Source organism: Triturus cristatus, chromosome 5_2, assembly GCF_964204655.1.
Source record: "Triturus cristatus chromosome 5_2, aTriCri1.1, whole genome shotgun sequence".
NCBI classification, from domain to species: Eukaryota; Metazoa; Chordata; class Amphibia; order Caudata; family Salamandridae; genus Triturus; species Triturus cristatus.
The window spans coordinates 961,745,319-961,771,670 of record NC_140588.1 but is presented as its reverse complement, the minus strand read 5'-3'; the positions used below and the strand labels follow the sequence as shown (position 1 = coordinate 961,771,670).

The 26,352-nt window shown below is 51.1% G+C and overlaps 1 protein-coding gene across 2 annotated transcripts in view; it reads left to right on the top strand.

Annotated features, from left to right (window-relative positions):
- The window catches only part of COL4A6 (collagen type IV alpha 6 chain), an 847,824-nt gene that overhangs the window by 761,102 nt on the left and 60,370 nt on the right, over positions 1 to 26,352 (top strand). For both annotated transcript variants that reach the window (XM_085608162.1, XM_085608161.1), the window contains 4 exons: positions 5,648 to 5,719; positions 16,111 to 16,236; positions 17,041 to 17,157; positions 18,706 to 18,867. In XM_085608162.1, coding sequence (XP_085464288.1) covers positions 5,648 to 5,719; positions 16,111 to 16,236; positions 17,041 to 17,157; positions 18,706 to 18,867 — 477 coding nt within the window. The remainder of the gene's footprint in view (positions 1 to 5,647; positions 5,720 to 16,110; positions 16,237 to 17,040; positions 17,158 to 18,705; positions 18,868 to 26,352) is intronic.

Sequence of the window (26,352 nt, the reverse complement as noted above, 5' to 3'; positions counted from 1 at the left end):
AAGGGAGAGTCTCTGACTCGAGCGATCCCATCAGACAGAACACCTTTGCACCCGTCTTCCCAGCCCTGGTCCCACGTAAACCGACTGTGTCTTCGTACTCCAGAGACTCTCAAGAGCTGAGCCCCCCTTTGGGTTCTGCCGGACTGGTTCCCCAGTCCCCACTTGCTGCCTTTGCAGGTACTTCTCCATTGATTTTACTGCGTAGCTCTTAAGGCTACCAACTCGACCAGTACCTCTGCACCCGGACACTCCAGGGCAGATAAACCCGAACTGCTGGTGGGTTCTTGGACCTTGGCCCCTTACATCCAGGAGAAGAACCATGTAAACCATTTGCAAATATATGCAGGGATTGTTTCTCCCATAGGATAACATTGCCATGTCCGAGGCTCAGACCTCAAAACCATTATTTGTCTGAATGTTTCTAATACTGCAAAAATCTATAACTCTGAAAATAGCTACCTGATTCCGATGATCTTGGTGTCTAAAATTATAGAATAATCTGTGTTATTTTTCTGGACTGATCTCGAGTTTCTTTTTGAGTGTGTGTCTCATTTATTGACTGCGTGTACAACAAATGCTTAACATTACCCTCTGATAAGCCTAAACTGCTATACCACCCTGTAAACCTGCAAGGGTCGTCTGGACTATTTGCATGGTGTACCCCAACATTTTTACAATACATAAATAGCCAGCTTCCTTCACGGTGCAGTTTTAAAACTATAAAATTCAACCTGGAAAAGTAAACCCATTGCAAGCCTTAACCTTCCTTTCTAATAATTATAGGTCACCCCAAAAGGTAAGCCCTAAATGGCAATAGAACAAGGTGCATGGTATTAAAAAATAGGACATGTGTACTTACCATTTACATGTCCTAGCAGTGAAAAGTCGTTTTTCACTGTGGCAAGATTGGCTCTCCCATAGGAAAGCACTGGGTGTGACACTTTATATTGCATAACTTCATTTTGATAGAACAATGAATCAAGGACACAAATTGACAGTAAATTAAAATTCATTTTACTGGTCAAGTCAGAAAAAATAAATTACTATTTTGAAAACGCCATTTTTAGAAAGTTGGTATTCACCTGCCTAAATCCTCTAATAGCCTTGTCAGAGTTAATCCCCAACTGCCTACTGTGAGAAAGTGCCCTCTTTCTTGCATGGTATGCCCCCACTTCTTTCTGAATTGCTGATGTTCTTTGTCTGAGTGTGCCCTGGGCTTCTGCCAATCAGGTGCCCAGGGCCTATGTTCCTTCCCGAAAACTGCATTGAAGCCTAAAACCCAATTGGCATCTCTGGGCACATGTCAGCCCTTGGTAAATGGTACCACAGGTACCCAGGGCAATGTGACCAGAGAAGGCCTCTAAGGGCTGCAGCACTTATTGTGCCACCCTTAGAGGTCCTGTACCCTGACACTCGCACACTGCCTTTGCAGGCTGTGTGTCTTGGTGCAGAACAAAGTGTAGAGTCGACATGGCACACATCCCTGTGTGCCATGCCCACAAACCACTGCCCTGGCGTACATCAGTCACCCCTCTAGCTGGGTGCCCTATGCCAGTGGTGAGGGCACAGGTGCATGAGCCCTGTACCCTTACAGTGCCCATGTCAATTCCTGGGTACTGTAAGTGCAGTGCTGCCATTAAGAGTTTATGGTGCTAGGAGTTTGTCATTACGAACTCCACAACACCATCTTGGCTACACTGAAGACTGGGAAGTTTGGTATCTAACTTCTCAGCACATTAAACCCACACTGATGCCAGTGTGGGATTTAATGTAAAATGCACAACAGAGGGCATCTTAGAGATGCCCCCTAAAACTCTACCAACTTCTAGTGACCTGGCTGAGTAGCTGCCTAGGCTGCCACCAACAGACATGTTTCTGGACCCCTGGTTCGAGAGCTGCTGCTCTTGGGGGCCTGAAACAATGCACATCCTGGGACGAGGTGCCAAGCCTTCTCCCCCAGGATGGGCAGGGTTCACGAAGGAGAGGCTTCAAAGGCATGCCGCCTTTGTGAACCTCTCCAGGCCAATTGCTTCTTTCAGCAACTGGTCCCCACGTTCCACCCCCCACTTTGGGTGGGAGAGCCGGCGGGAAAAACAAGTGAGGGAAAGAGGTGTGCCCACCTCTGCCAACTCCAGCCCTCAGGTGGGGGAGGCGAGATGAAGCACAACTCTGAGTCCCCGCCATCTTGAGGATGGGGGGACCTAGCCAACCAGGGACTGGCTCCTGCCCCCATCCCACTGGAGGGTGGCACGATGGGGGGTGTACCCACCCCAGGGAAGTGACCCATTGGTCCCTGCCCTTACCTACCTGTAACGCCCCTAAATCTAGTATTTAGGGGGCACCCAGAACCTTGCTTCCTCACATCCAGACAAGAAACAAGAAAGACAATAAAAAGGACTGAAGAGCCGTGCAGAGCGAACAAGAGGACGACACCCACTGACTTGGCCCCAACCCTACCGGCCTGTCTCCCCCTCGAACCTGCTCCTGCGAAATCCCGGTGTGTCCTGCAGCCAGCAACCTTAAGAAACCCGGAGGACCTGCCTGCCTTCACTTCTAATGACTGCATCTCCTGTGAACACCGGATTTGTTCAAACTGCAGCTTCTGGCACCAGCCAGAGACCGCGAATCCTGCCCAGTCTGCACCTGCCGAACCCAGCCCAAGCGGAAAAACACCACAAGGAGGTCACCCCGGTGATCCTGACCCGAGACCCGGTGACCCCTGACCTGCCTCAAGCCTCCAGCCGACGCCTGCAGCCTAAATCCAGAAGGCCCCCCTAACCGCGACCAGGAGCTGGTAAGAAGATCCGACCCCAAAAGGCACCCCTGCACCCGACACCCCACAGCCTTGTTTGCCCAAACCGATGGTGCCTAACCAACCCTTAACTACCCAACTTACCTCTCCAGGTGGTGATCGCGCCCAGAAGTCCTTCATCTCCCTGCCTGCAGTGCTTTTCCAAACCGGAGGTTCTCCATAGAAAACAACAGGGCGCCCGACGTCGAAACACCACTCTGCACCCGGCCGCCCCAGTGCCGCTGAGGGTGCACCTTTTGTGCTACTTTGTTTCTCCATTTGCCCACACTTTAACCCTAGGAGGTTTGCTACCACAACCCGGTTGCCTGCTTGCCTGCAGCCACCAACCGGAGGCCCCCTATCCCTCATTGGATAACATTGGGCATCAACACTCTGCACCCGGCCGCCCTCATGCCGCTGAGGGTGCAACAACAGTGCATCACTGACTCTGGGAGACCCTGGAGTCTAACCCCAGAACCTTAACTCCCACAGTCGATTACTTACCTGTGAACTGTTAACTTGTTTTTCCTTCATAGGATAACATTGACAATTTTCTTCCAAAATGTTTCTAACTGGGAGTTTTGAAATCTAAAAATATTCTTGCCTGTAATTTACTGAAAAAGTCTATTCATTTCAATGCACTGTTTTTTTTCCAAAAAACGACTAGGTGTGGAGTTATTAAATCTAAAAATATTCTTTAAAAATCATGCGAATAACCAAAACGTAATTACTTACCTGTTTCCAGGAAATGTCCCAGTGCTGAATCTAGGTATCCAGCACTGAGTTAGAAAAGTAACATAAAAAGTAACTTACCTGTAATTTACTGAAAAAGCCAATCCATTTCAATGTACGGTATTTGCTAAGTGTTGCATGCTACTGCATCCCCTGTAAATCAAACAAAGTACAATTGCTATTGCATTTTCAAACTGTTCTATATCCAGTAACTTATTACTGATAAGTATTTAATGCTTAACTGTGCCAGGCTTGATTGGTTCTAAAAATAAAACAACAGTATATATATTTTAATACAAACACAATTTGCCTAGAGTTCAGTTATTAAGTGTGTGAACTCATTTGCTGACTGAGTGTGTACATCAAATGCTTAACACTGTCCTCTGATACTGCCTCACTGCTCGACCACTCTACCACAATTAGAGAGTAAGGTTCTATCTAACTTTAACCTCTGCCTACCCATGGGGTCAGTTGGACTCTATACACACTATACCTCATTTTGGAGTAGTATATATAGAGCCAGTTTCTTACACCTACTGGCCCCTTGCAAGGAGGTGTAAATGAGACCCAGGAAAGGGAAGAAAAGAGGCCTTGGCTGGGATGGTGGGGTGGAGGCGGTCGTGCCCACCAACTACATGAACTTCAGAGGGGCATTCCCTGTCAAAGGCAAATGTAACTCACAACCTGCCATTGTCCAAGTAGCCAGAGTGGCACCCGTCCCAGTAAGGCTAGGGGGGGGCCTGTTTTAGAACTGGTTTGCAGGGGGGGGTCGCAATTCTCTAGCTAGACACCTGGGTAGGGGGAGCCCTGGGAACATTTAACCCATTGGTTAGGAAATGGGCAGGAGTTTCCCTTATTCCCTACCCACAGGCTGGCACTGGACATAAAAGATGCACCCTCAGTACCCTCTTCAGAACACCTCTGGATCTGTGGAAGACAGAAGAAGGACTGCACATGTTGTTGAACCTGTGGACAGAAATACCAAGGGCTGAAACTGCTTCCCACTTGCACCCAGGATAGAAGATTGAACTCCAAGGGCTAGTTATCTATCCTCCTAATCTGCTCCAGGTACATAAATGCTGCAAGAAGCCCAAATCTTTACTGTGCCCAGCTGACTAGTTCTAACTGGATTTTCTCTGGACGCTGCTAGTGGCTTCTGGGAGATTGAGTCCTAAACCCCAAGCGGTGCCCAAAAGGGCCTGGATCCTTGGCTGGTGTTAGAGTATCCTCCTTGCCCCTTAAAAATAGAAAGACTGGACACTTAGAAACTTTTTCTGAACTTGCTTCAAAAAGAACCAGAGGCTACCGAGCTGCAGCCACCAACATCCAACTGCCGGTCAGAGTCAACTTGCTGGTTTGTCCCGCTGAAAGAATCCTGACTTCCAGAAAGTTTGTAAGTCTGAAAATAGAGGATTGCATCGGGACAAACAGCATGCAGCAGCACCCCGCAGCCGATGACACCTTCCTGGACATAGACTTCAGACTACACCTGTTCGAAGTTTTCTCAATGTCGAGAGCCTTGAACTTCCCGGCGAGGCTCTCACTGAGGTCTCGCTCTTCAGCCAGCTGCCGTCGAAGAGCCCCTCTTCGGATTCAGCTCGCACCCCAATCCCCTGACATCCTCGTCGATGAGGACTTTCCTCAAGAAAAACAAACAAGTCAGAACTTTCCATGGGGACGAACATGGTCCCAGTATGCAACATGAACTCCATTGCGGTTGGCCTTAACTTTTGGGTTTCAGCGGATCTAGCTTGACCAGATACCCTCAGGTGACGCTTTGTGCTTTTTGGCGCTAGAAACAGCTAAAACTTTGAAAAATCATATGTCTGGTTCCTACTTCGGATTTTTGCCGTTTTGGTGTCTATTCACATCTTAACATTTTCTCAAATTGCAGTGAGATTTTCTTGTGTTGTGTGCTCTACTTTTGAACTGTTTTGGTACTGATCATTTCTTTGCAAGTTTCTCCTACGCTAATCCTGTCTTCTTTGTGGTACAGCTACCAAGGATTGAGTCATTATTACTTGAAGAGGACTACCATCCACCTCAGCTGTTAATAATTTACTGTCTCACAACAGTTGATAGGTGTTTCTGTCGTTTAATATGCCCTATCGCATTTTATTCTAGGTTATCCAGGATTTTCAGGTCTAACTGGTCTAAACGGCTTGCCAGGAACCAAGGGGTTATCGGGAACACCAGGTGAATAGAAGTAATATAAATGTCTATTTTGCTGTGTTTAAGTAGAAAAATGCCCCAAAATGAACATGTTTATGGTACTTTGGTCACTAATACCACTTGTGGAAGGTAATCTAAACATTCTGCTGCAGTTAAGTTTTCTGGGGTCTACTCAGCGTTTTTGTCTAAATTTAATTTTGTGCCTTCTAATGCAAGAATACAAATGTTTACTGGTTGGTCTATATCGTTTGCTTACTGCTAGTGAGCACACCTAGCGCTGTGCTCAGGTTCACCATTTGTTCGATCCATTTGTTTCTGCTATAAATATTTGCAAACTAAATTTCTACAACTGCCTTATTGGCACTAATGAGTTACTTGTGAGGAGGCATCACTGTCACTTGCATCCATATAAGCTACCGTGTGATTTATGCTTTTAGATTTAATGCTATAAAATGTTTTTAGCATTTTTAGCTTTAGATCACGTTGTACACTTAGGCCATCCAATGGCATGGATGTTGCAATCTATTTTTTAATTTGCAGTATATGCTTCAAGGTTATCCACAAAACTAACAATGCACCAGGACAATGAGTCCACCTCAGACTGTTTATTTGTTCTGTCATCAGATTTGCTAGTACTTTGGAGCTCTGACTATTGAGCTACAAAGGACAGTTGGTTGACTCTAGAATCATCTTCAACAACTACAAAAAAAAACTGCTTCCATCTTCAACGATTGGGATTTAATCCAGATCAGAGGGCTTTTTTCACTGCTTCAGGTAGTATGAGAATGACTCAGTGGGAAGTAGAGGGAAGGGGTAATGGAGAACACACCCCTTCAGTTTTGTCTCAAGTACAACAGTAAGTTTCTGTGACCATCACAGGTTTTGGAATCTCTGCTTGACCAGAGACCACAAGGAATCAAGCTGTTCGGCCTGCCAGCCCTTTGAAAATAAGAAGACAATATAGGAGGGATCGTTGATGAACACATTATGGAATGCAGCACTAAGACTCTACCGAGCCATCAACCACTCTTGGTTCCGAAACATTTGAAGGAACTTACTCCAAGAGGAAGGTGCCCCCAGTACCTTGCAGGCCTAATGGATCACAGCTGGAAACTCTGTCCTCAGAGGACTTTGATCCAGTGAAACATACACCCAGAACACAGACTGCGCTAAAGACTGCAGTTACCATCTGGGGATCATTCCTCCAGGGTTCTCTCTCAACAAGAGTCTCCCTCTCTCCCTCTCTCTCTCTCTCCGTAGAGAGAGAGAGAGACCGGTGGTTGCCCTGACTCTAGAGAGAGAGAGAGACAGGCTTTGAACCTCAAGGATGTGCCAAAGAGGCCTCGACAACAGCTCCAGCCGATGTCCCTAAGCCCGCCTGCCACCAACATCTTATCTCGCTGCAGACAAACCTAGAACAGTGGGCTCTGAGGTTCAAAGCCAGACCACACCATCTCAGCACAAGGTATTGAACCACCACCTTTGCCGCTGGATTCAACTCCAAAAGTCGACTCTGATGCCTGTATCAGTGGCAATCGAACCTATGGTGATCAGCCTGATGTCAGGTAAAGGAGAATTTGCACCCACCTTCAGTAAGGGATCCTGTATATCCAAGCTCTCTAACGTAGAGGAGACTAACATTTGAGGAGGCGATCTCTGAGTAGAAACACAAGAACACCAGCCAGGTTCCTCAGCCTTCACCCAGCCACCACAGTCACCACAACCTTCACCACAGCACTCAACACACTCTGATTCAGAGCAGGACATTGAGTTTGACCCCCAGGACCAATACTATGAGCCTCTCACTATTGATGAAAGAAAGGATCCATGGCAGGTTTACAATGTGGATTCTCAGAACGATACTTTGAGCCCTACCCACTGAGGGCTTTCCCACCAGATGACACAACAGCGTGCCATGAAGTCATTCAGAGAGCAGCAGATCATCACAAGGTGAAAGTGCATGTGATCCAGGAAGAGGTTGACTTCCGTGGAGACCTTACCTAAAATGGAGATCTGAAAGAAACACGTTAGTTAGATTCCTCACCTTAGAATATCCCCAGGCGTCAGACTGGATCCGGAAGATTTTTCGTCAGCAATACCCCTTGCGCGTCGCTAGGCGTCGTCTGCGGCTCCACGTCTGTCGTCGGCGTCGTGCGCCGGAATGACGTCGTCGGAGTACTTAGACGCCGCCCTCGCGCACTGACGTCAGTTCTTCTTTTTTCCGCGCCAGTAAGCGCAGATCCGGGAGAGCTACCCCTTTTAGTCTTTTTTGACTACGTTTTTTGATCCTCCATCACCGCCGGTGCCTTTACTGTTTGGGCCGCGACCACGATGCGGAGTCGTGTTCGGACTGCAAGGCCCTGACCTCGAAGGCTAGACGGGAGCGGTCCCGTAAGCTTCTCGAGCTTCGCCACTCGGCTCCGCGCCCCTCTCGATCCCGGTCCAGGAGGAGGTCCAAGGATCGGTCGCGGAGCCGCAGCCGACGTCATCATCGATCGTCTGGCTCCAAGTCTTCGGGTAAGTCGAAGCACTCCAAGAAGTCCAAGAGGCGACACTGCTCTTCGGACTCCCCTCGCCGGTCGCGCGACTCGGCCGAGGGTCAGGGTGGTTCCACCCCCGCGGCTCCAGCGGAGCCGCAGGCGCCGCGCAAGTCCCCATACCCGCCGGTCCCTGGGACTGACGCGACGCCGGCGGAAGTCAGTGCCTTCCTCTCGGCCATGAGGAACCTGGCTCCGCTGTCGACGCCCGCTGGCGCGCCTTCGGGCCCCGCGGACCCGACTGGGCACCCTTGCCTGCCAGCGGCTCCGGCCCCGGCGCCGTCGACGACTCCGGCCTCGATGCCGCAAGTGCCCGAGGGACCCGTTCCCGAGTCCCCGCCGACGCCGGTCGACCTCGTCACGCCTCCTCCGCCGGCGTCGACACCGGTACCACCTCGGACGCCGGCTCCGCTCGGCGTCGAGCCCCAGTTCAGCCCCGGTCCGGGCCCGGCGCCGTTACGGCGTCGATGGACGCCGCGTTCAGCGCCGCTGGAGACACATTATGTCTATCGTCCGACTCCGATCCTTCCTCCTGCTTACCAGGAATCGGATGACGGGGGCGAATGGGAGGGGTCCGAGGATCCTATGGCCGTTCAGACTCAGCTGTCACAGGACTGGGCAGATGAACTGGGGGAGGCCAGTGGTCTGGATACCTCTCCAGACACTGGATTCATCTCTCCTCCGACTGTGGCTTCGGAGGAGGGTGCTGCTTTCTCTGTGGTGCTGCGCAAGGCGGCCGCAGCCCTTGGGCTCGAGCTACCTGCCGTGGCTGTGAGGACTAACGTCCTCACTGAGGTGCTTCAGTCTGCAGCAAGCTCCACCGAGCCTCTGCTGCAATTCAATGAGGCCCTCATTGACGTTCTGCAGGGCACCTGGTCCAAGCCCTCCACAGTTCCTCCTGTGGACAGGAACGTCGCCAGGCGCCACCGCCCTGCTCCGGGCGACCCCAGTTTTCTGTCCCAACACCCTACCCCCGAGAGCCTGGTTATCCAGGCTTCTACCTCCCAATCCTCCTTCCCGACCGCTCCGCCGGACCGGGATTCCAAGAGACTCGAACAGTTTGGCAAAAAGCTGTTCTCCTCCCTTAGTTTGGGCCTGCGGTCCTTGAACACCGCCTGTCTCTTGGACCGTTATTCCCACTCTCTGTGGGATACGGTGGAGGACGTGCTGCCCCTGTGTCCGGAGGAGGTCCAGACACGACTTTCCCAGGCTCTGGCCGATGGGAGGGATGCAGCACGACATGCTATCCGATGTGGGCTTGACACTACGGACTCGCTGGGTAGGGCGATTTCTACCACGGTGGCGCTTAGACGTCACGCCTGGCTGCGGTCCACGTCCTTTTCGGGTGATATCCAGAGCACTCTCATGGACATGCCCTTTGATGGCACTCGCCTTTTTGGTGAGAAAGCGGACAGTGCGCTGAATCGCTTTAAGGACTCCCGGGCTACGGCCAAGTCCTTGGGCCTCTCGGCCCCGCGGTCGCAACCTTCCGCTTTTCGCCCCTTTCGTGGCCAAGGAAGGGGTGCCTCCTCACGTACGCCTAGCCACCAGCCGCAGAACCAACCTGCGCGCGGTCGCGGTTTCCGCCGAGGCGGTTTTGGAGGTCGACGCGGTCAGCCCACATCCACCCCGGCAGCATCCGCCTCAAAGCCTTCCTAGTCCGAGCTTTCAGGCCCATTCCACGCCAGTGGGCGGCAGAGTTCGCCATCACCTGCTCCACTGGCGGTCCATCACATCGGACAGGTGGGTGCTGCAAATCGTCCGAAGGGGCTACTCCCTCCCCTTCGAGACGACCCCTCCAGCCATGCCACCGCAGCACCACCGTATCTCGGGGGATCATTTGAATCTTCTCCACGAGGAAGTTTCGGCCCTCTTGGCCAAGGGGGCCGTCGAGCGCGTTCCGAGGCCAGAAGTAGGTCGTGGTTGTTATTCCCACTACTTTCTGCTTCCCAAGAAGGGCAAAGGGGGCCTACGCCCTATCTTGGACCTCCGGGACGTCAATGCCTTCCTCCGGAAGGAGAGGTTCAAGATGTTAACTTTGGCTCAGGTTCTAGCTGCCCTAGACCCTGGAGACTGGATGGTAGCGTTGGACTTGCAGGACGCATATTTCCACATCCCCGTCCTGCCGGCCCACCGGCGTTACCTGCAGTTCACGGTGGGTCAGGAGCACTTTCAGTTTACCGTGCTCCCCTTTGGCCTTACCAGTGCCCCTCGGGTGTTCACGAAAGTGATGGCGGTGGTCGCAGCTCATCTGCGCAGATCAGGGGTTCCAGTCTTCCCCTATCTCGACGACTGGTTGTTGAAGGCAGGCTCACCCCAGGCAGTCGTCTCCCACCTCCAGACTATGGCGGATCTCCTGCATTTGCTGGGGTTTTCCATCAACGTGCCGAAGTTACACCTGAGTCCCTCTCAGAAGCTCCTCTTCATCGGAGCGGTTCTCGATTCGGCGCAGTTCCGGGTCCATCCACCGGAACAGCGGGTCCGGGATATTCAGGCCCTGATTCCCATCTTTCGGCCTCTATCCTGGGTTTCGGTCAGGCTAGTGTTGCGGCTTCTGGGGCTGATGGCCTCCTGCATCCTACTAGTGCATCACGCCAGGCGGTGCATGCGGGCTCTGCAGTGGAACCTGAAGTTTCAGTGGGCCCAGCATCACGGCAACCTGTCCGACCATGTCTTGATCTCGGAGGGCACTGCACAGCAGTTGCAGTGGTGGCTCACGGACCGCGCTTGGGTCACGGGCAAGAGCCTCTCCCTTCCCCTACCGGAGCATGTCGTAGTGACGGATGCGTCCCTCCTGGGATGGGGTGGCCATATGGGAGAGGCGGAGATCAGAGGCCTCTGGTTTCCGGCGGAGTCTCGTCTCCACATCAACCTGTTGGAGTTGAGAGCGATCCGACTTGCACTGAAAGCCTTCCTTCTCTCTGTCAGGGGAAGTGTCGTGCAGGTGTTCACGGACAACACCACCGCCATATGGTATTGCAACAAACAAGGCGGGGTGGGGTCGTGGACCCTTTGTCAGGAGGCTCTGCGCCTCTGGACATGGCTGGAACACCAGGGCGTCACCCTAGTGGTTCAACATCTGGCCGGCTCTCTGAACGCCAGAGCAGACGAACTCAGCCGCCGGTGCATGATGGATCACGAATGGCGTCTGAACTCCGAAGTGGCGTAAGGTCTCTTTCAGCAGTGGGGAGAGCCTTGGTTAGATCTATTCGCCACCGAAGAGAACGCGCAATGTCAGCAGTTCTGCGCGTTGGAATTTCCAAGGCGGCACTCGCTCGGCGATGCTTTTCGTCACGAGTGGAGTTGCGGTCTGTTGTACGCCTTTCCGCCTATACCTCTTCTGCCCAGAGTGCTGAAGAAGATCAGGCACGACCGGGCCCAAGTCATCTTGGTGGCTCTGGATTGGGCACGAAGGTACTGGTATCCCGAGCTACTCAGTATGTTGACCGATCCTCCGATCCGTCTGCCCCTTCGGGAGGATCTTCTGTCGCAGCAGCAGGGGACGGTCCTCCACCCGAACCTGTCCAGCCTCCACCTCCATGCGTGGAGATTGAGCGGCGGCAGTTGATGCCATTTGACTTGCCTCCTGAAGTCTGTGATATCATTCTGGCAGCCAGGCGTCCCTCCACAAAGACGGTATACGCCTGCCGGTGGAACAAATTTGTGGCATGGTGCACAGCAAAGGCTGTGGATCCCCTTTCCGCCCATCTTTCTGAGGTTCTCCTCTTTCTTCTTTCTTTGGCCCGGCAGGGCTCTGCCCTGGGCACCTTGAAAGGTTATCTTGCTGCCATCTCTGCCTTCTTGCGGCTTCCTGATCAGCCTTCTCTTTTCAAGTCCCCTGTAGTTACACGCTTTCTAAAAGGCATTACTCACACATTCCCTCCTGTCCCTTTTGTAATGCCTCAGTGGGACTTGAATCTTGTTCTCACATTTCTAATGTGCGCTCCCTTTGAGCCTCTTCATAATTGTCCTCTTCGTCTGCTGACGCTTAAGACTGCTTTTCTGGTAGCCATCACCTCGGCTAGACGGGTGAGTGAGCTCCAGGCTTTATCTTCAAAGCCTCCTTTTCTCTCTGTTCATCCGGACAAGGTTGTCCTTCGGCCTCGTCCCTCCTTTCTTCCGAAAGTGGTGACCCCCTTTCATCTTGAGCAGTCTGTCACCTTGCCCACCTTCTTTCCGCCTCCGCATCCTTCCAAAGAGGAAGAGAGGCTCCACCGTCTGGACCCAAAACGTGCGCTCTCCTTTTATCTGGACCGCACAAAGCAGTTCCGGGTGGACGACCAACTTTTCGTTGGATACGTGGGTGCTAAGAAGGGGAAAGCTGTGCACAAACGGACCATCTCTCGGTGGGTCGTTTTGTGCATCAAAATTTGTTATTCCTTGGCAAAAAAGGACCCTCCTGTTGGGCTGCGCGCCCATTCTACTCGGGCCACGGCGGCTACTACTGCTTTGGGACGAGGTGTCCCTTTGCAGGACATCTGTCAGGCGGCAACGTGGGCTTCGCTACACACGTTTGCCAGGCATTATTGCCTTGACAGCCAAGTCCGGAGGGATGGCTTCTTTGGCCGTTCTGTCCTCCAGGACTTTCTGGTGTGATCTTGGTTCGCAGACCCACCACCGGGGATGGTATTGCTTGGGTATCCATTCTAAGGTGAGGAATCTAACTAACGTGTTTCTTTCAGATGAACAAGTTACTTACCTTCGGTAACGATGTATCTGTAAGAAACATTAGTTAGTTAGATTCCTCACCGACCCACCCATCCTCCCCGTTCTGCGAACTGACATCTAGGGTTAAGGTTATCCTTTTCAGGCCCCTAGATTTTATTTTTGGCACCAGTGTCGGTCTTTGCATGGCTCTGCGTTCCTGGCGCGGAAAGCTATGTACAAGAACTGACGTCAGCGCGCGAGGGCGGCGTGTAAGTACTCCGACGACGTCATTCCGGCGCACGACGCCGACGACAGACGCGGAGCCGCAGACGACGCCTAGCGACGCGCAAGGGGTATTGCTGACGAAAAATCTTCCGGATCCAGTCTGACGCCTGGGGATATTCTAAGGTGAGGAATCTAACTAACTAATGTTTCTTACAGGTACATCGTTACCGAAGGTAAGTAACTTGTTCTTCTCTGCCCTCACTGAAGTGCACGGATAAATGTGCAGCATAGAGCTTAAGCGAGGGTGGTAACTAAGAAATGTAAACCAGCGCTGATTACCCAGTCTACATCTGGGGTCACATGCCACCTGGCTCTCTGTGAGTACACGCAGCTAGGAAGAGAGCCTTTTCCTATGGAACTGAAGATGCAGTGCCTCCAAAATAAGGAGAGCCGCAAGATTAATGGACCTAGCTTGACATGCAAGCTCCCATCTAGTTGGATGCAAGCCTATGCCTCAGATGCTCCGCGGAGTCTTTGTCCTGGTGCATTGTTGGTCTCAAGGAAGGATCACAAGTCTCCTCAAAACAGAAACTTGCTCTTCGAAGAACAACTTGCAACATCCATGCCTAACACTAGATGGCAGAAGTGAGCACACCTGGTGAATCTACAACACTACAGGCTACAAACATATAGTTACCATGTAAGTAACATTTTTCCATATACATTACAATAGCATTTGGGAGGAAGTGAGGCCATATGTGTTTCTGCAAAAGGTCTGCCATGCCCGCACTGTGATTGCATGAATAGTTCACCATAAAAATGTAATCTCTGGTGATCCGTCATTTGACGATTCCCCAAAAAAGAAGGTCAGCCTGACGAAAACAGGCTGATGGATATTCATTTTAGGAAAAGGTTACAATGACTAAATATCTTTTCCCAAAAAATATTATTTTTTATGGAAAATAAAATTGTAGAGAAAGAAGAGGACAGTGTGCCAAAGAGGTAAGAAGGGGCCAGGGATAGGTATACATGACAGGGGTAGCGCGGGGTGGGAGGGCAAGGGGTTATAAAAAAAAATGGGAGTAATGCAACAAGGTGAGTAGTTTATAAAAAAAGATTACAGCGGGAGAGAGGTAAAGTGCTTGTAAAAAAAATAAGGAGTAAATCAGGAGTAGTAGTAAGGGGTTTGTTAAAAAGAGAGTAAAGGCAGAATAAGGGGGTTGTTAAAAAGAGAGTAAAAGCACAGTAAGGAGGTTGTTAAAAAGGGAGTAAAGGAGGAGGTGGAGCAGTGATTTTTGAAAAGGGAGTAAAGCAAAAGGGGAGATAGGGATTTGTTTAAAAAGGTAGTAAACTGAGAGAGTGAGTGAGGGGTTTGGAAAAAAGTGAGTAAAGCGGGAGGTTGACTAAAGAGTTCGAAAAAACAGTCGGGATAAAGGGGAAGAGGGGCAAAGTGGGAAGAGAGGGTTTGAAAAATAAATGGAATCAAGCAGGAGTGGGAGTAAGCGGTTTGTAAAAAAAAGAAAACAGGAGTAAGACTAGAGGGGGATTAAGAGGGTTGGAAAAAGAAGTAAAGTGGGAGTAAGGGGTTTGCAAAAATAATGTTATTAAAGCAGGAGGGAAAGTAAAGGGTTTGATAAAAAGGAGTAAAGCTGGAGTGAGTATAAGTGAAAGGAATAAAGCTCGAGCGGTGTAAAGGGGTTTGAAAAGAAGGGGAGAAAAGTGGGAGTAAGGTAATGATAACAATATTATATTAGAGTAAAGCAGGAAGTGGAGGAGCTCTGTAAAAAGAGGAAGTATATTGAAAGGAGGAGTAAGGAATTTGTATTAAAAAAACAGGAGTAAAGTGGAAGAGGGAGTAAGGAGTTTGGAAAAAAACACTGGAGTAAAGTGCAAGGGAAGTATTACAAGTGGCGCAGAAGGTAGGGATGAGTGTCTAGTGATACTCCATGTGGGCTAATTCAGCTGTAGCAGGGAGTCAAATAAAAGCTGCCATGGCCTTTAAAGTATAGACAGGTAAGTGGAAAAAAAGAAACATTTACACTAACATAAATCTGCCGCTACTTCAGAAGGGGTCCATGTGTGTTCAGTCAGGAGAGACGCTACCGGTGGTTTTTATACAGGCCTCAGGCAGTCTGAATGTAACTGTATAAAGCAAAGAGTAATATGTCTGGACTTACAACTGCCAAGCCAGAGGATAGTGGTGGTAATTTGTCCCAGTGGAGAATCCTCCCATGGAATTTACACTTATGAAGAAAATTACTCAAGGACAGCCCCTCGAATTTCTATTGCTGTCTAAATCATTAAGTTGTGCAAAGATTCTTTTGTATACGGCATGCATGATTTTCAATGGAACACAAATAATACTTATGCCTTTGATTTAAAAAAAAAAAAAAAAACTCAATACTTATGATCTGATTTAACGTTTGCAGAAGGTAACTCGGATACAAATGTGACGCATATCCCATCTGCCTTATTAAAAGTGCATTATAATCAGGGCCACTGGAATTATTTGATTCTGCAGCGATTTTAGTATAATTATATATTTGCCGCATTTGCCACGTATTCCATCATGCGCTCCTTAATCTGCAGATTTTAACAAAAACACATTGTTTCTAGCTCAAACAAATCAAAAGTTACAAAAAATATGGCGACTCGGGTTCTTGCGTACCAGAATGCTGTTTGCAAAGTTGGACTGGTCATCTTTAAGTTGGTTATTGTTGTATTTGGGTGTTAAATTGTTACTAATAAGGTGAACTCTATTCCCAGATACTATTACTAGGTGTAAAAATGACAAAATAATGAAGTAATACTATGACAAAATGTGCTGCATAATTTGCCTTTTCTTGCCACATAATTTGTTCAACTCTGCCGCATAATTCCAGTGGCCCTGGTGGAAGTTCCTGTGGAACTTGTCATACGGCTGTTGTGATGTCCATCAGTCCTCTGGTGTAAACACGGATCCGTATTCTACTCTGTACTGAAATACATGTTAATGTCTTTTGAAAGGTTTGAACGAAGCAGGCCGCCCAGGGTCTCGAGGGTTCCCTGGCCCCAAAGGTGAAGCGGGAACGCCAGGTTTTGCATCTGGACAACCAGGATTTCCCGGCCAGAAGGGATCGAAAGGAGAGTCTGGTAAGTGCTAGTGAAGGATTATGGAATTATCGTGGCCCCGGATGTTGTTCACTCAAGCAGCCAGCAGCCCTACGGGAAACTTCCCGCGTGGCAGAAAGGCCAATCCGACCCAGTTTCCCTCCAGAATGCGATGTCACCTCTGACTCCTTGCTAGTCCTACTGGACAAGAAGTGAGTCCAAAGATAATGTGCGGTTTGAAACTCCCCCCTGCATTGTAATCGTTTACAGATGAGTTCTCCCCAGCGCAGCACAAACTGCCTGCGTTTGCTCTTGCACTGGGAAGACCTTGGTTTGTGTTACTGGGCACAATAAACCAGCACTTGTCGCACAAAGTTAATGGCTTGAGACTGCATAGGCCAGGACAGTGTACTACAGCACGTATTGCCCTTTGTATGGTAGACCTGCACGAGGAAGCTGGTTAATGTGAAAAATATGAAATAGGAAAAGTCCAGGTCATGCAAAACCCGTAGTTCTTTTTATCTGCCCTTGTCCAGCCTTTCCTTGACAGCTTTGTGCCCCTGCGCCGACTTCTCTGTTTGAAACCTGCCCGTTGATCTAAGTCGTAGCTTAATCTGTTGGTTTCATGAAAGGCAGATGGCCTGAAAACCGAGAGTTTTCATTGGCTTACAGCAATCTTGACATAGCACGTGATGGGTGGTCGGAGTCTAGGAAATATGATCAAAAGTAGGCAAGAAACGACTCGGAAGTGTCCACAAAATGTTTTAAGAGATACGGGTAAAGTTAAACACCTACCAATCCGAATCCTTCTAGGGTTTCTAATGGTATGCACTTTTCGTTTTGTAGGATTGCCGGGTGCAACGGGCTCTCCTGGTATCTCTGGGCCTCCTGGATTCTCCACTCCTTCCACCATACCCGGAAGACCGGGTGACCCCGGATACGCCGGACGGGATGGTAACCCCGGTATGTACCTGCCAGAAAGTGTGGCAAGAATTAGCAGTGTGTTTCCTCTTCTAGAGGCAGTGAGATGTCTGATTTAATAAGCGCAAGTGTGATGAAGCGAGAGAACCGACGCACTGGGACCCTACTCGGTAACGGGGTCTGATGGTGTGAAGACCGGTGCCCGTGTGTACTGAGAGTCTCGTGCCCTGGGGGGATTTTAAACCCTTGCCCGGGGAATGTCTAAAAATAAATGATACAGAGGACTATATTATATGCGTCTTTCTATTGTCTCTCAAAAAATGTTTAAACACGTTGGTTGACTTTCCTATGTGTTGTAGTGCTTATCTAATGTGCGCGTTATGACTATCTGTTAATCGTGTGATGATATTGTAAAAATATCGTCATGAAGTCGGGGAACGATTGTGGATATGCAGTGAGGAAACTTAAAATTAACTCAAAAAACCAAACCAAACCAACGTGTTTAAACATTTTTTGAGAGACAATAGAAAGACGCATATAATATAGTCCTCTGTAGCATTTATTTTTAGACATTCCCCGGAAGAAGGCAGAACGCCGAAATGCATTGGGATATGTAACATTGTGACATTGGTAAATACGATGCATCATCGAAATGACAAAGAATTTCATGATATAAATAAATGAAACTCCAACCATTGATAAATCGTCAAGAAACTTTATTGAAATTAACTTGAGAAACAATTACACAAATCGATACTCCAGTGCCCAGGGGACACACCCAATCTTTGAGGGTTTGCTACTCACTATCACAATAAACGGTGGCATCCATATGCAGCGGGACCTGCGTAATAATGAAATGAAAGGTTCCTCAGACCCCCTAAGTCTAGCCTGTCTGTCACTCCAGAGGACAGGATGCAAGCGGAGACAGACGCGTGCTACCTTGGTAGTGGCATACGGTCCGCAGTGTGGAGGCGGGGGAGATTACGACACTGATGAGGAGATGCGACCATGCCCGGGGTTCTGAGAAGCTGTATTGTGTGTTGTGGAGTGCGGCTACCCAGAGCTGGTGACTGGATTGATGAATGCATTCCAGGCTGAGTGGACTAGACAAAGGAAGAGCCGCCATGAAAGAGCATCTTGGTTCACTGTGCGAGTGGAGAACACGGACACACAACATAGCAAATGGCTCCACATTGCTCTTGTTTTGTTTTCATTGTAATTCAGTGCAGTCAAAGAGTGAGGCGCTGTGGGATTGCAGACTTAGCATCTCACCTACAATAAAGTTTGGCAGAGGCACCATAGCAAGCAAGAAATGGGAAGTTTGTTTATTGGGACCTTGGCCATTTGTATATATTTGCATAGATTATAAAGAACAGTGGTACACCACATATACTGAGTATATCTGCAGCTAAGCTGATATTTACAGTTAAAACAGCACACCATAAAATGACAAGCTTTGGAGAGGGGTAAAATAAAATGTCAAGCATAGGGATCACACTTTCAAAAGTTCTAAACTTATTTCAATTTCCAAAAACAACTTGAAATGTGGGTATTGTATGGCTTTCTCACTGGCTTTTCATTTACTTCTAGGCCCACCAGGACCACCTGGTCTTCCAGGCCCCCCCGGACCAGGCAGCAACCAAGGTAATACCGGTGACCCAGGGATTGCAGGTGTTCCTGGCTTCCCCGGCCCAAAAGGTAACAGTGGCATCCCAGGATTTTCTGGAAGACCTGGAGCTCCAGGGTTGAAAGGTATGTACTCTTTCTCACCATGTGAATAAAACAATCACAAGGCATCTAAGGTATGTTACTAAGCAGAGCAGCATTTCACCTTTTCCAGCGAATACTCCAGCTGATGTAGTTCATGATAAGATAGTTCTGTAGGATAGAATGCCTGTACTCTACCTGTGTCCTACTAGTAAATGTAAAAGAAAAAAATGGATTTCATGAACACATCAGAAATTGAGGCACACTGCATAAGAGGATGTTCGATGGCATGTGTGGCTGTAGATACACATGCTCTGTATACTCCTGCCATCTAGTGTTGGGTCGGAGTTGTGCAACTTGTTTTTCTTCGAAGAAGTCTTTGAGTCATGAGGTAGAGTGACTCCTCTCGGTGATAATGCACTTGGGCATCAACTCCTTTGTTAGATTGTTTTCTCTCTGTTGTCAGATTCGGACGTGTGTGCCTTTCTTCTGTGTTTAACTCCGTTTGGTAAGAGTCGTCGCTCATATCCTGTCTTCGACGGTATAGTGTATCTCGATTATGGATTTTCCATTCTTGCGCCGGTTCGGACTTCGACCGATCGTCCTAGGGGTGCCACCCTTCTGCGGCCTACCTTTCCATGTGCATCGTTGGTACAGAGGTGTTCCTGATGGATTTGGTATTTGATGCATCTTTGACTGAAGAGCTCTGGGTTCCTGCTAACCAGGTCCCCAGTGCTAGTGCTCTTTTCCCCCAAAAAGACAACTTGTCACTAGATCCCAAAGTGACCTGGACTTTACACCTCTGAAAGTCCCTAGTAAGAGGTACCTAGGGCATAGGTACTAAAGAGGGTCCTTGAGAGCTGCAGCATATCCTGTGGGACTCTTAGGGACCTAGCACCAAACTCATAATGACTGCCACTGCAGGCTGCGTGCCGAGGTGCCTTAAACAGTAAAAACAAGGCATGGGACACTCATGTGTGCCATGACCCCTAACACTTCATGTAATATTTGTAAGTCACTCTTACAGCAGGCATTACAGCCCTACGCCAAGGTGCATTATATTACATGTGAGGACATATCTGCATGAGCAAATATGCTCCTGTGCTGGCCAGTTTAATTGAACAGCGAAGCCATCTTAAGGTATGTACTGGGCACTGGTTAAAATGAGTTACCCAGCTACATAATGGCTTCGCTGAAACCTATGGTGTTTGGAATCAAACACCTCATATCTGATAGAGACTACTAGCCGCAGATTTCTTAACGTAGAATTATCCCCAGGCGTGAGACTGAACCCGTAAAACTTTCTTGCCCAGCATCTCTGCGTGCCGGGGGGCTGTACCACACGACTCCGCCCGACGTCCACCGCGGGCGTGATGTCAGCGAGGTCACATAAGCCCCACCCCGGCGCGCTGACGTCAGTTTTCTTCTTTTCCGCTTACAACGCGGACCCGGATCGTGTTTCTGGCCTGTTTCAGGCATTCTTTTTCCGCTTTTAAGCGTTTTTCTTGGAAACAGTGTGCGAATGCCTTCGGGCTTCAAGACGTGCTCGTCTTGCGCTCGCCAGATGTTGGCGACGGATCCTCACCTCATCTGCATGTGGTGTTTGGGGGAGCACCGCGACTCCACGGATTGTGAGGCGTGTCAGCAAATATAGCCGAAGTCCCGGCGAGAGCGCTGAATGAAGCTCCTTTCGGCACGCATGTCCTGGTCGGCGTCGTCGCCGCGTCCGTCCCCCATGGACGGCTTCAAGAACCGCCGTCTCCGACATCGTCCTTCTCCCAGGCCGCAAGGGCGTCGCTCACCTGTTGGTAAGTGTAGACGTTTGTCCCCGAGGCCCCGTTCCCGGCCTGTTGGGGCGTGGGTTCTCCGCGGGTGGCCATCCTATCCGCCATTCCCCGGCACGGGGTGACCAGAGCCCAGATGGAGACCTATGCGGCGGCCTTGCAGGCCTCTCTGGCTTGTTCTTCTCCTCCTTCCCTTCCTGGGACGTCTGCGGATATCTTGCTGTGTGCGGGGACTTCTGCGGCGTCGCCAGCGGCTCCAGCCCCGGCGCTGACAGGTTCGGAGGATGTGGGTCCGTCGGGGTGCGGCCCTTTGGGGTTCCCTCCTTTGGACCCAGGTGCCACTGCCTCGCCGCAAACCCCCGCGGGGGTCCCTGTGGTGTCGCGGGAGGTTGCCGGGACTCGGGGCGTGTCCTCGAGTCCCCCTCGGTCCTCTGGACAGGTGGCGGCCTGGTCTGAGGCCCAGGTGATGCCGCTCAGGCGCCAGAGGCTGCTGGCTAGGGTTCGGGGCGTGTCCCCGGGCCCCCCTCGTCCATCCACGCCTCGGAGGTCGAGTCGATGCCTTTTCGGCACCGTTCCTTAGCTGCCCTGGCTCCGACCCAGCTCCGGCGCCGCTCGTGGCAGAGGTCGTTCTGGCATCCCCTTCGGCGCCGGTCGACGTTGACCTGATGCCGGTTGCGGACTCCACGGCGCCAGGCCGGCGTCCGGTCGTTGAGTCGTCTTCGGACGCTCCCTCTTCTCCAGAGGTTCGGCGGTTGTTGGTTTCATCTTCTCTAGAGACGGGCCGCCGCGTCGCGGAGTTTTCCCCGGCGTCTTCCAAGGATGGCTCATCGCTGTCGCCGCACCCGCAGTCTTCGCCGGAAGGGCCTCAGGTTACCCATTCCTCAGTCCCCCTTCCTCCTTTCCGGTCTTGGCCTTTCCTTCCTCCGGTTGGCCTGGGGGACGGCCGCCTTAGCTTGCAGCCGTTGCCCACCGAGGAACTGCTTTCCCTGCCACGGGGCCCTACGGAGGTCGGTGCTGCCTTCGCTCGGGCTATTTCCACGACAGCGGGGATCTTGCGCATGGGCAATCCAGCTGCCCATTTCCCCACGGATCATCTTCTGGAGGTCCTCCATCAGGGTAGTGGGGGTCGGGAGCTTCTTCTTCCCTTTGAGGCTTTGCTCCACACATCTCTTTTGGGGACTTGGGGACGGCCCACCACGGGGGACCCGGTGCCCCAGCCACTTCTGCGCCGCATGACCCAGTCTGTCTTTCCCTTCACACCTCTTCCAGGGGTCCTCTTTTACAGACTGCCTTTCCCTCCCTACCATCTCCTCCATCACGGGAGGCCCGCTGGTTAGATTCCTGGGGGCGCAATATGTTCGCCTCCACCAGCGCGGCTTTGCGGGCCTTTAACACTCTTTGTGTTTTGGCAAGGGCCACTTCTTGCTTGTGGGACTCGGCAGAGTCCCTTATGTCTGCCGCTTCTCAGGAGGGTGCCTGTGTTGATCTCTGGCACCATGTGTTGGATGGCCGGGAGCTGGCGGCCTTTATTCTTCACTCGGCTCTGGACGTTTCGGACGTGCTTGGTCGTACCATGGCTTCTTCGGTGGCCCTTCGTCGACATGCCTGGCTACGGGATAGTGTGTTCACAGAGAACGTGAGGGAACGGTTGGTGGACCTTCCTTTTGATGGCACTCTTTTGTTCCACGCCCCTGCGGACTCTGCCATTCAGAGGTTTCTTGCGGGGCTTCCTCCTTCTCCCCCTCCTCTTCCTCTTCCTCCTCAGTGACCTGTGTGTCGGTCTGAGTTTTGGGAGGTGTTCTTCCGTTGTTTTCCCGGGGCCTTGTAGCGCGTCGCCCCGGCTGTGTTTTCTTTGTGGTTCATGTGCCTTCAGGTCCTTTTGTTAGGACTTTGGTGCTGTTGGCTGCTGGTCCGGCCCTGTTTTGACTTGTGGTTTGGCTGTTGTAAGCCGTGTAGGCCCTGAGATTAGGCCTTCTGTGTATTCTTTATTGGCTGATTGGCAAGCCGTCTGCGGTTTTCTCCGCAGGTCTTTCTGTTTGTCCTCTGCTGCAGAAACTTTTATCTAAGAGGGTTCCCATGTTCTTGGGACGTAACATGCCCTATGTGGGGTTATGGTAGCTATTACATAGCTCTATCATGTGCTGGGGAGGTGTGGTCGCCCTTCGGGCTTCTGCTCTCCGTGGCGTCACGGTATATCGCAGGTGCGATCTTCTTGCTGATTGTTTTGGAGTGGCTTGTATTGCGCCCCGGTCCGTCCTTCTCCTGGGTCGCTGTGTCGCTAGCATAGTCTGGCCTGCTGTCTGGGCATCGCGTTGTAGCGGTTTTGCCCTTCTGTCCGACTTGGTCCTCTGTCTGGTGTTCTGGGGGGGGCGACTGGCTTCCCTGGTTTTTTTTATGTTCTGGTGGACGGCTTGGCCCTTCCTCCATCTCTCTCTCTTTCTCTCTGCCTGGTTCCACTTCATTTGTGGGTCAGCATGTGCCGGCCTCTCCCTTGGGGCGTGTCCTGGCCCTTCCTGGCCTCTGCCTCTGCCTCTGCCTCCGGCTGGCGTCTGGCTTGTCCTGGGTGCACCGTTCAGCAGTGTTGTCTGCTACTAGTTGTGCATGCCGGTGCAGGCCTGTTTGTTCTAATACACCATTGTGGCCTTTGATGTATTCCCTTGTGCCTTTCTCCTCCGTCTGCACTTTTGGCGGTGGAGCCGTCCCGGCCTTGTCCGCTGCTTGCGGCTGAGGTGTGTTCAACTACTTTCTGTCACTGTGTGTGTGTTCTTACGGTGGGCCCTGCCTTCGGTTCTACCTCTTCTCCCTGGGGTCTGAGGTGGTCCTTGTGTTCCTTGAGGCTTTTTGGGCGCTGTCTACCCCTGCGGGGTGTTGGGCAGTCTCCCTTGGTTGGGCTTAGGTTATCCTGGCCTTTACCTTCTTGTCCCTGTGACCTGTCCCCTGCTGGGGCCCTGTGTCTGTCCTGGTGGGGAGGCTCTTTTGCAGGTTCCTCCTCCCTTCTGAGTATGGCTAGGGTATCTATTCTACATTAAGGAATCTGCGGCTAGTAGTCTCTATCAGATGTACAAGTTACTTACCTTCGGTAAAGATGTATCTGGTAGAGACGATTCTAGCCGCAGAATCCTTCACGACCCACCCTTCCTACCCGTTCTCCAAGGACCCTCTGCTTGGGTTTCTGCAGTCGCCTTTGGGTGGCTTGTCTTCTGTGGGTGTCCTCTTCGTTTTCTTTCGGTCAGTCATCCCTCCGGATGGATTTTCTCTGGCGTGTGAGCCTTCTTTTGCTCTTTCCCTCAGCTGTTAGAGTTTCTGGTCCCCACCTGGTCTTCTTCACTGGGGGTTCTTTTACCTGTCCTTTGCCCTACTCCTTTCAGGGGTTATGGCCCTCCTTGGCACCATTGTCTGCGGATGGTTTATCTATCCTCTGTCCTCCTACTCCTTTCAGGAGGTGTGGCCATCCTTGGCAGTGTAGTTTGGGGGTGGATTGCTGTTGCTCTCCTGTTCCGGGCTTGTGGCCCTTTCCCTTGTGGTGGTGGTTACAGTCCCTCTCTCTTTCGGTCATGGCGCTTTCACATGCTTGTGCCTCTAGGGTGGCTCTATCCTTGGCTTGCGAGGTGGTTCAACGGCGTGGTGCTGGCGCTTTTCTTGCTCTGGCTTTGCTGCTCTGCCCTTCTGGTGCTTTAATGCCACCTGGTGCTCTCGCCTTGGCTTGCGCACTTGTTACTCAGAGTGGTGCTCTGCTCTTTTCCTGCTCTGGCCTGCTGTTGTCGCCTTCTGGTGCCTAGGTGCCACCTGGTGATGTTTTCTCACCTTTTGTTCCTCTATTTTGTTTCTCTGGTGTTTTCGCACACTGTTCCCATGCTCTCCTCAGTTTTGTTGTTATGGCTCCGCGTTGTGGCGCGGAAAAGTTCTCCGAAGCAAACTGACATCAGTGCGCCGGGGTGGGGCTTATGTGACCTCGCTGACATCACGCCAGTGAGGATGTCGGGGCGGAGTCACGTGGTACAGCCCCCCGGCACGCAGAGATGCTGGGCAAGAAAGTTTTCTGGGTCCAGTCTCACGCCTGGGGATAATTCTACATTAAGGAATCTGCGGCTAGAATCATCTCTACCAGATACATGGTTACCGAAGGTAAGTAACTTGTACATTAATAAACCCACACTGCTTCCAATAATTGATTTATTAATACATTCACCTAGAGGGTACCTTAGACGTACGCCCTGAACCCTTTTAGTGTGCTGGATGACTTTTCAAGTCCAGCCTGCCACCATAGACAAGTTTCTGACCCCCTAAGAGGTGAGAGCCCTGCTCATAGAGGACAGAAAATGTGCCTACTCTGGAGAGGAGTGTTATCACCTCCTCCTCCAGGAAGGCTGGTAAAACAGCATATCAAGGCAGGAGACTTCAGAGACCTTTGCCGCCTTTGATATGCAACCCAAGGCTTCCCCAGACAGGGAAGATCCCGCCATCTGCCCTGGGCCCATTTGGCCCCAGTACAGGTGGTAAAATTAGCTATGCAGGAGGCATGTTGCACTGCCAGGCAAGACACATCTCTAGGGTGAACAGCCTGAAGTGAACACAAAGTTTGGAATTCCGCCATCTTGTGTTTGGTGGAATTAGGAATTCTGGGACAGGGTGATGCCCACTCCCCAAAAGAAGTGGTCATATAGGGGTTGTAGTGACCCTAGGGGTAAGTAACCCATTTGCTACTACCCGTCATTCCCCTTAATGCCTCTGATTTGAGTATTTAGGGGATCCCCTGAACCAGGGCCTTAAATTGTGATAGACACAAGAAGTGGACAAAGAAGATTGCTAACCTGAGAATAGAGGAGCACAACTGACTTGGCGCTAACCCTGCCAGCCTGCTTGCTGCACCTGACCCTCGTGGAGCAACCGACTCATACTGCCCCTGTGCAGACTCCAAGAAACCCAGAGGGCTGCCATTGCTTTTCCAATTGCCAAATAAATGTCCTTGTTGTAGAGGAGCTACTCCCCTGCAGTCGCAGGCACCAAAGGAGCAACGCCCGGAACACCGACCTGCCACCTACTGGGACTACTGATGCAGCTGCCACCCAGGAAGAGATAGCCCTGCTCCTACAAGTCAGATCCATCCTCCCTCCAAGTGTGGGGACAACAGGACCGACCAGAGCCGCACAACGCCAATACCACGGGTACTGGACCTCTTGCAGCCACCAAGGCTTATTGTGACTAAGGAAAACTGACCTGCATGTCAAGGGACTTCAGGGTCAGTGAGAACAACAATAAGAGTGGCCCAGCTGTCCTGTTTGCTCTCTTCTGCAGAAACTAAAGACAAAGAGTGAGTGCCTGACCGCCGCCACCCAACACCTCAAAGCACCCTTGCACCTGCGCTTCAGAGCCTAAGTCCAAGGGAGGTGACGGTGTCCACATGGTCCTGAGACCCACACGAGCGTAGCCCACCCTTGGGTTTGACCAGACTGGACTTGCAGTCGCCACCTGTAGCTCTTTCTGCAAGCCCCGTCCAATCATGAGTGGCTCCAGCACCGAACAAACTCCAAAAGACACCAATCCTCCCGAGCCCCTCAGCCCGAGGAGAAGTGGACCAACGGTGTCCCTACATGTCCGAGCATCTCACGGGTCAAGCCCTCCAGTCCCCCGGACTGGCCCCCCAGTCCCAGCTAGCAGCCTGACCGGACCGTTCCCCATTGAAGTGAATGGAGCACCACACACCGTAACACACCTCTGCACCCGGACACTCCAGAGCCTCCCGAGG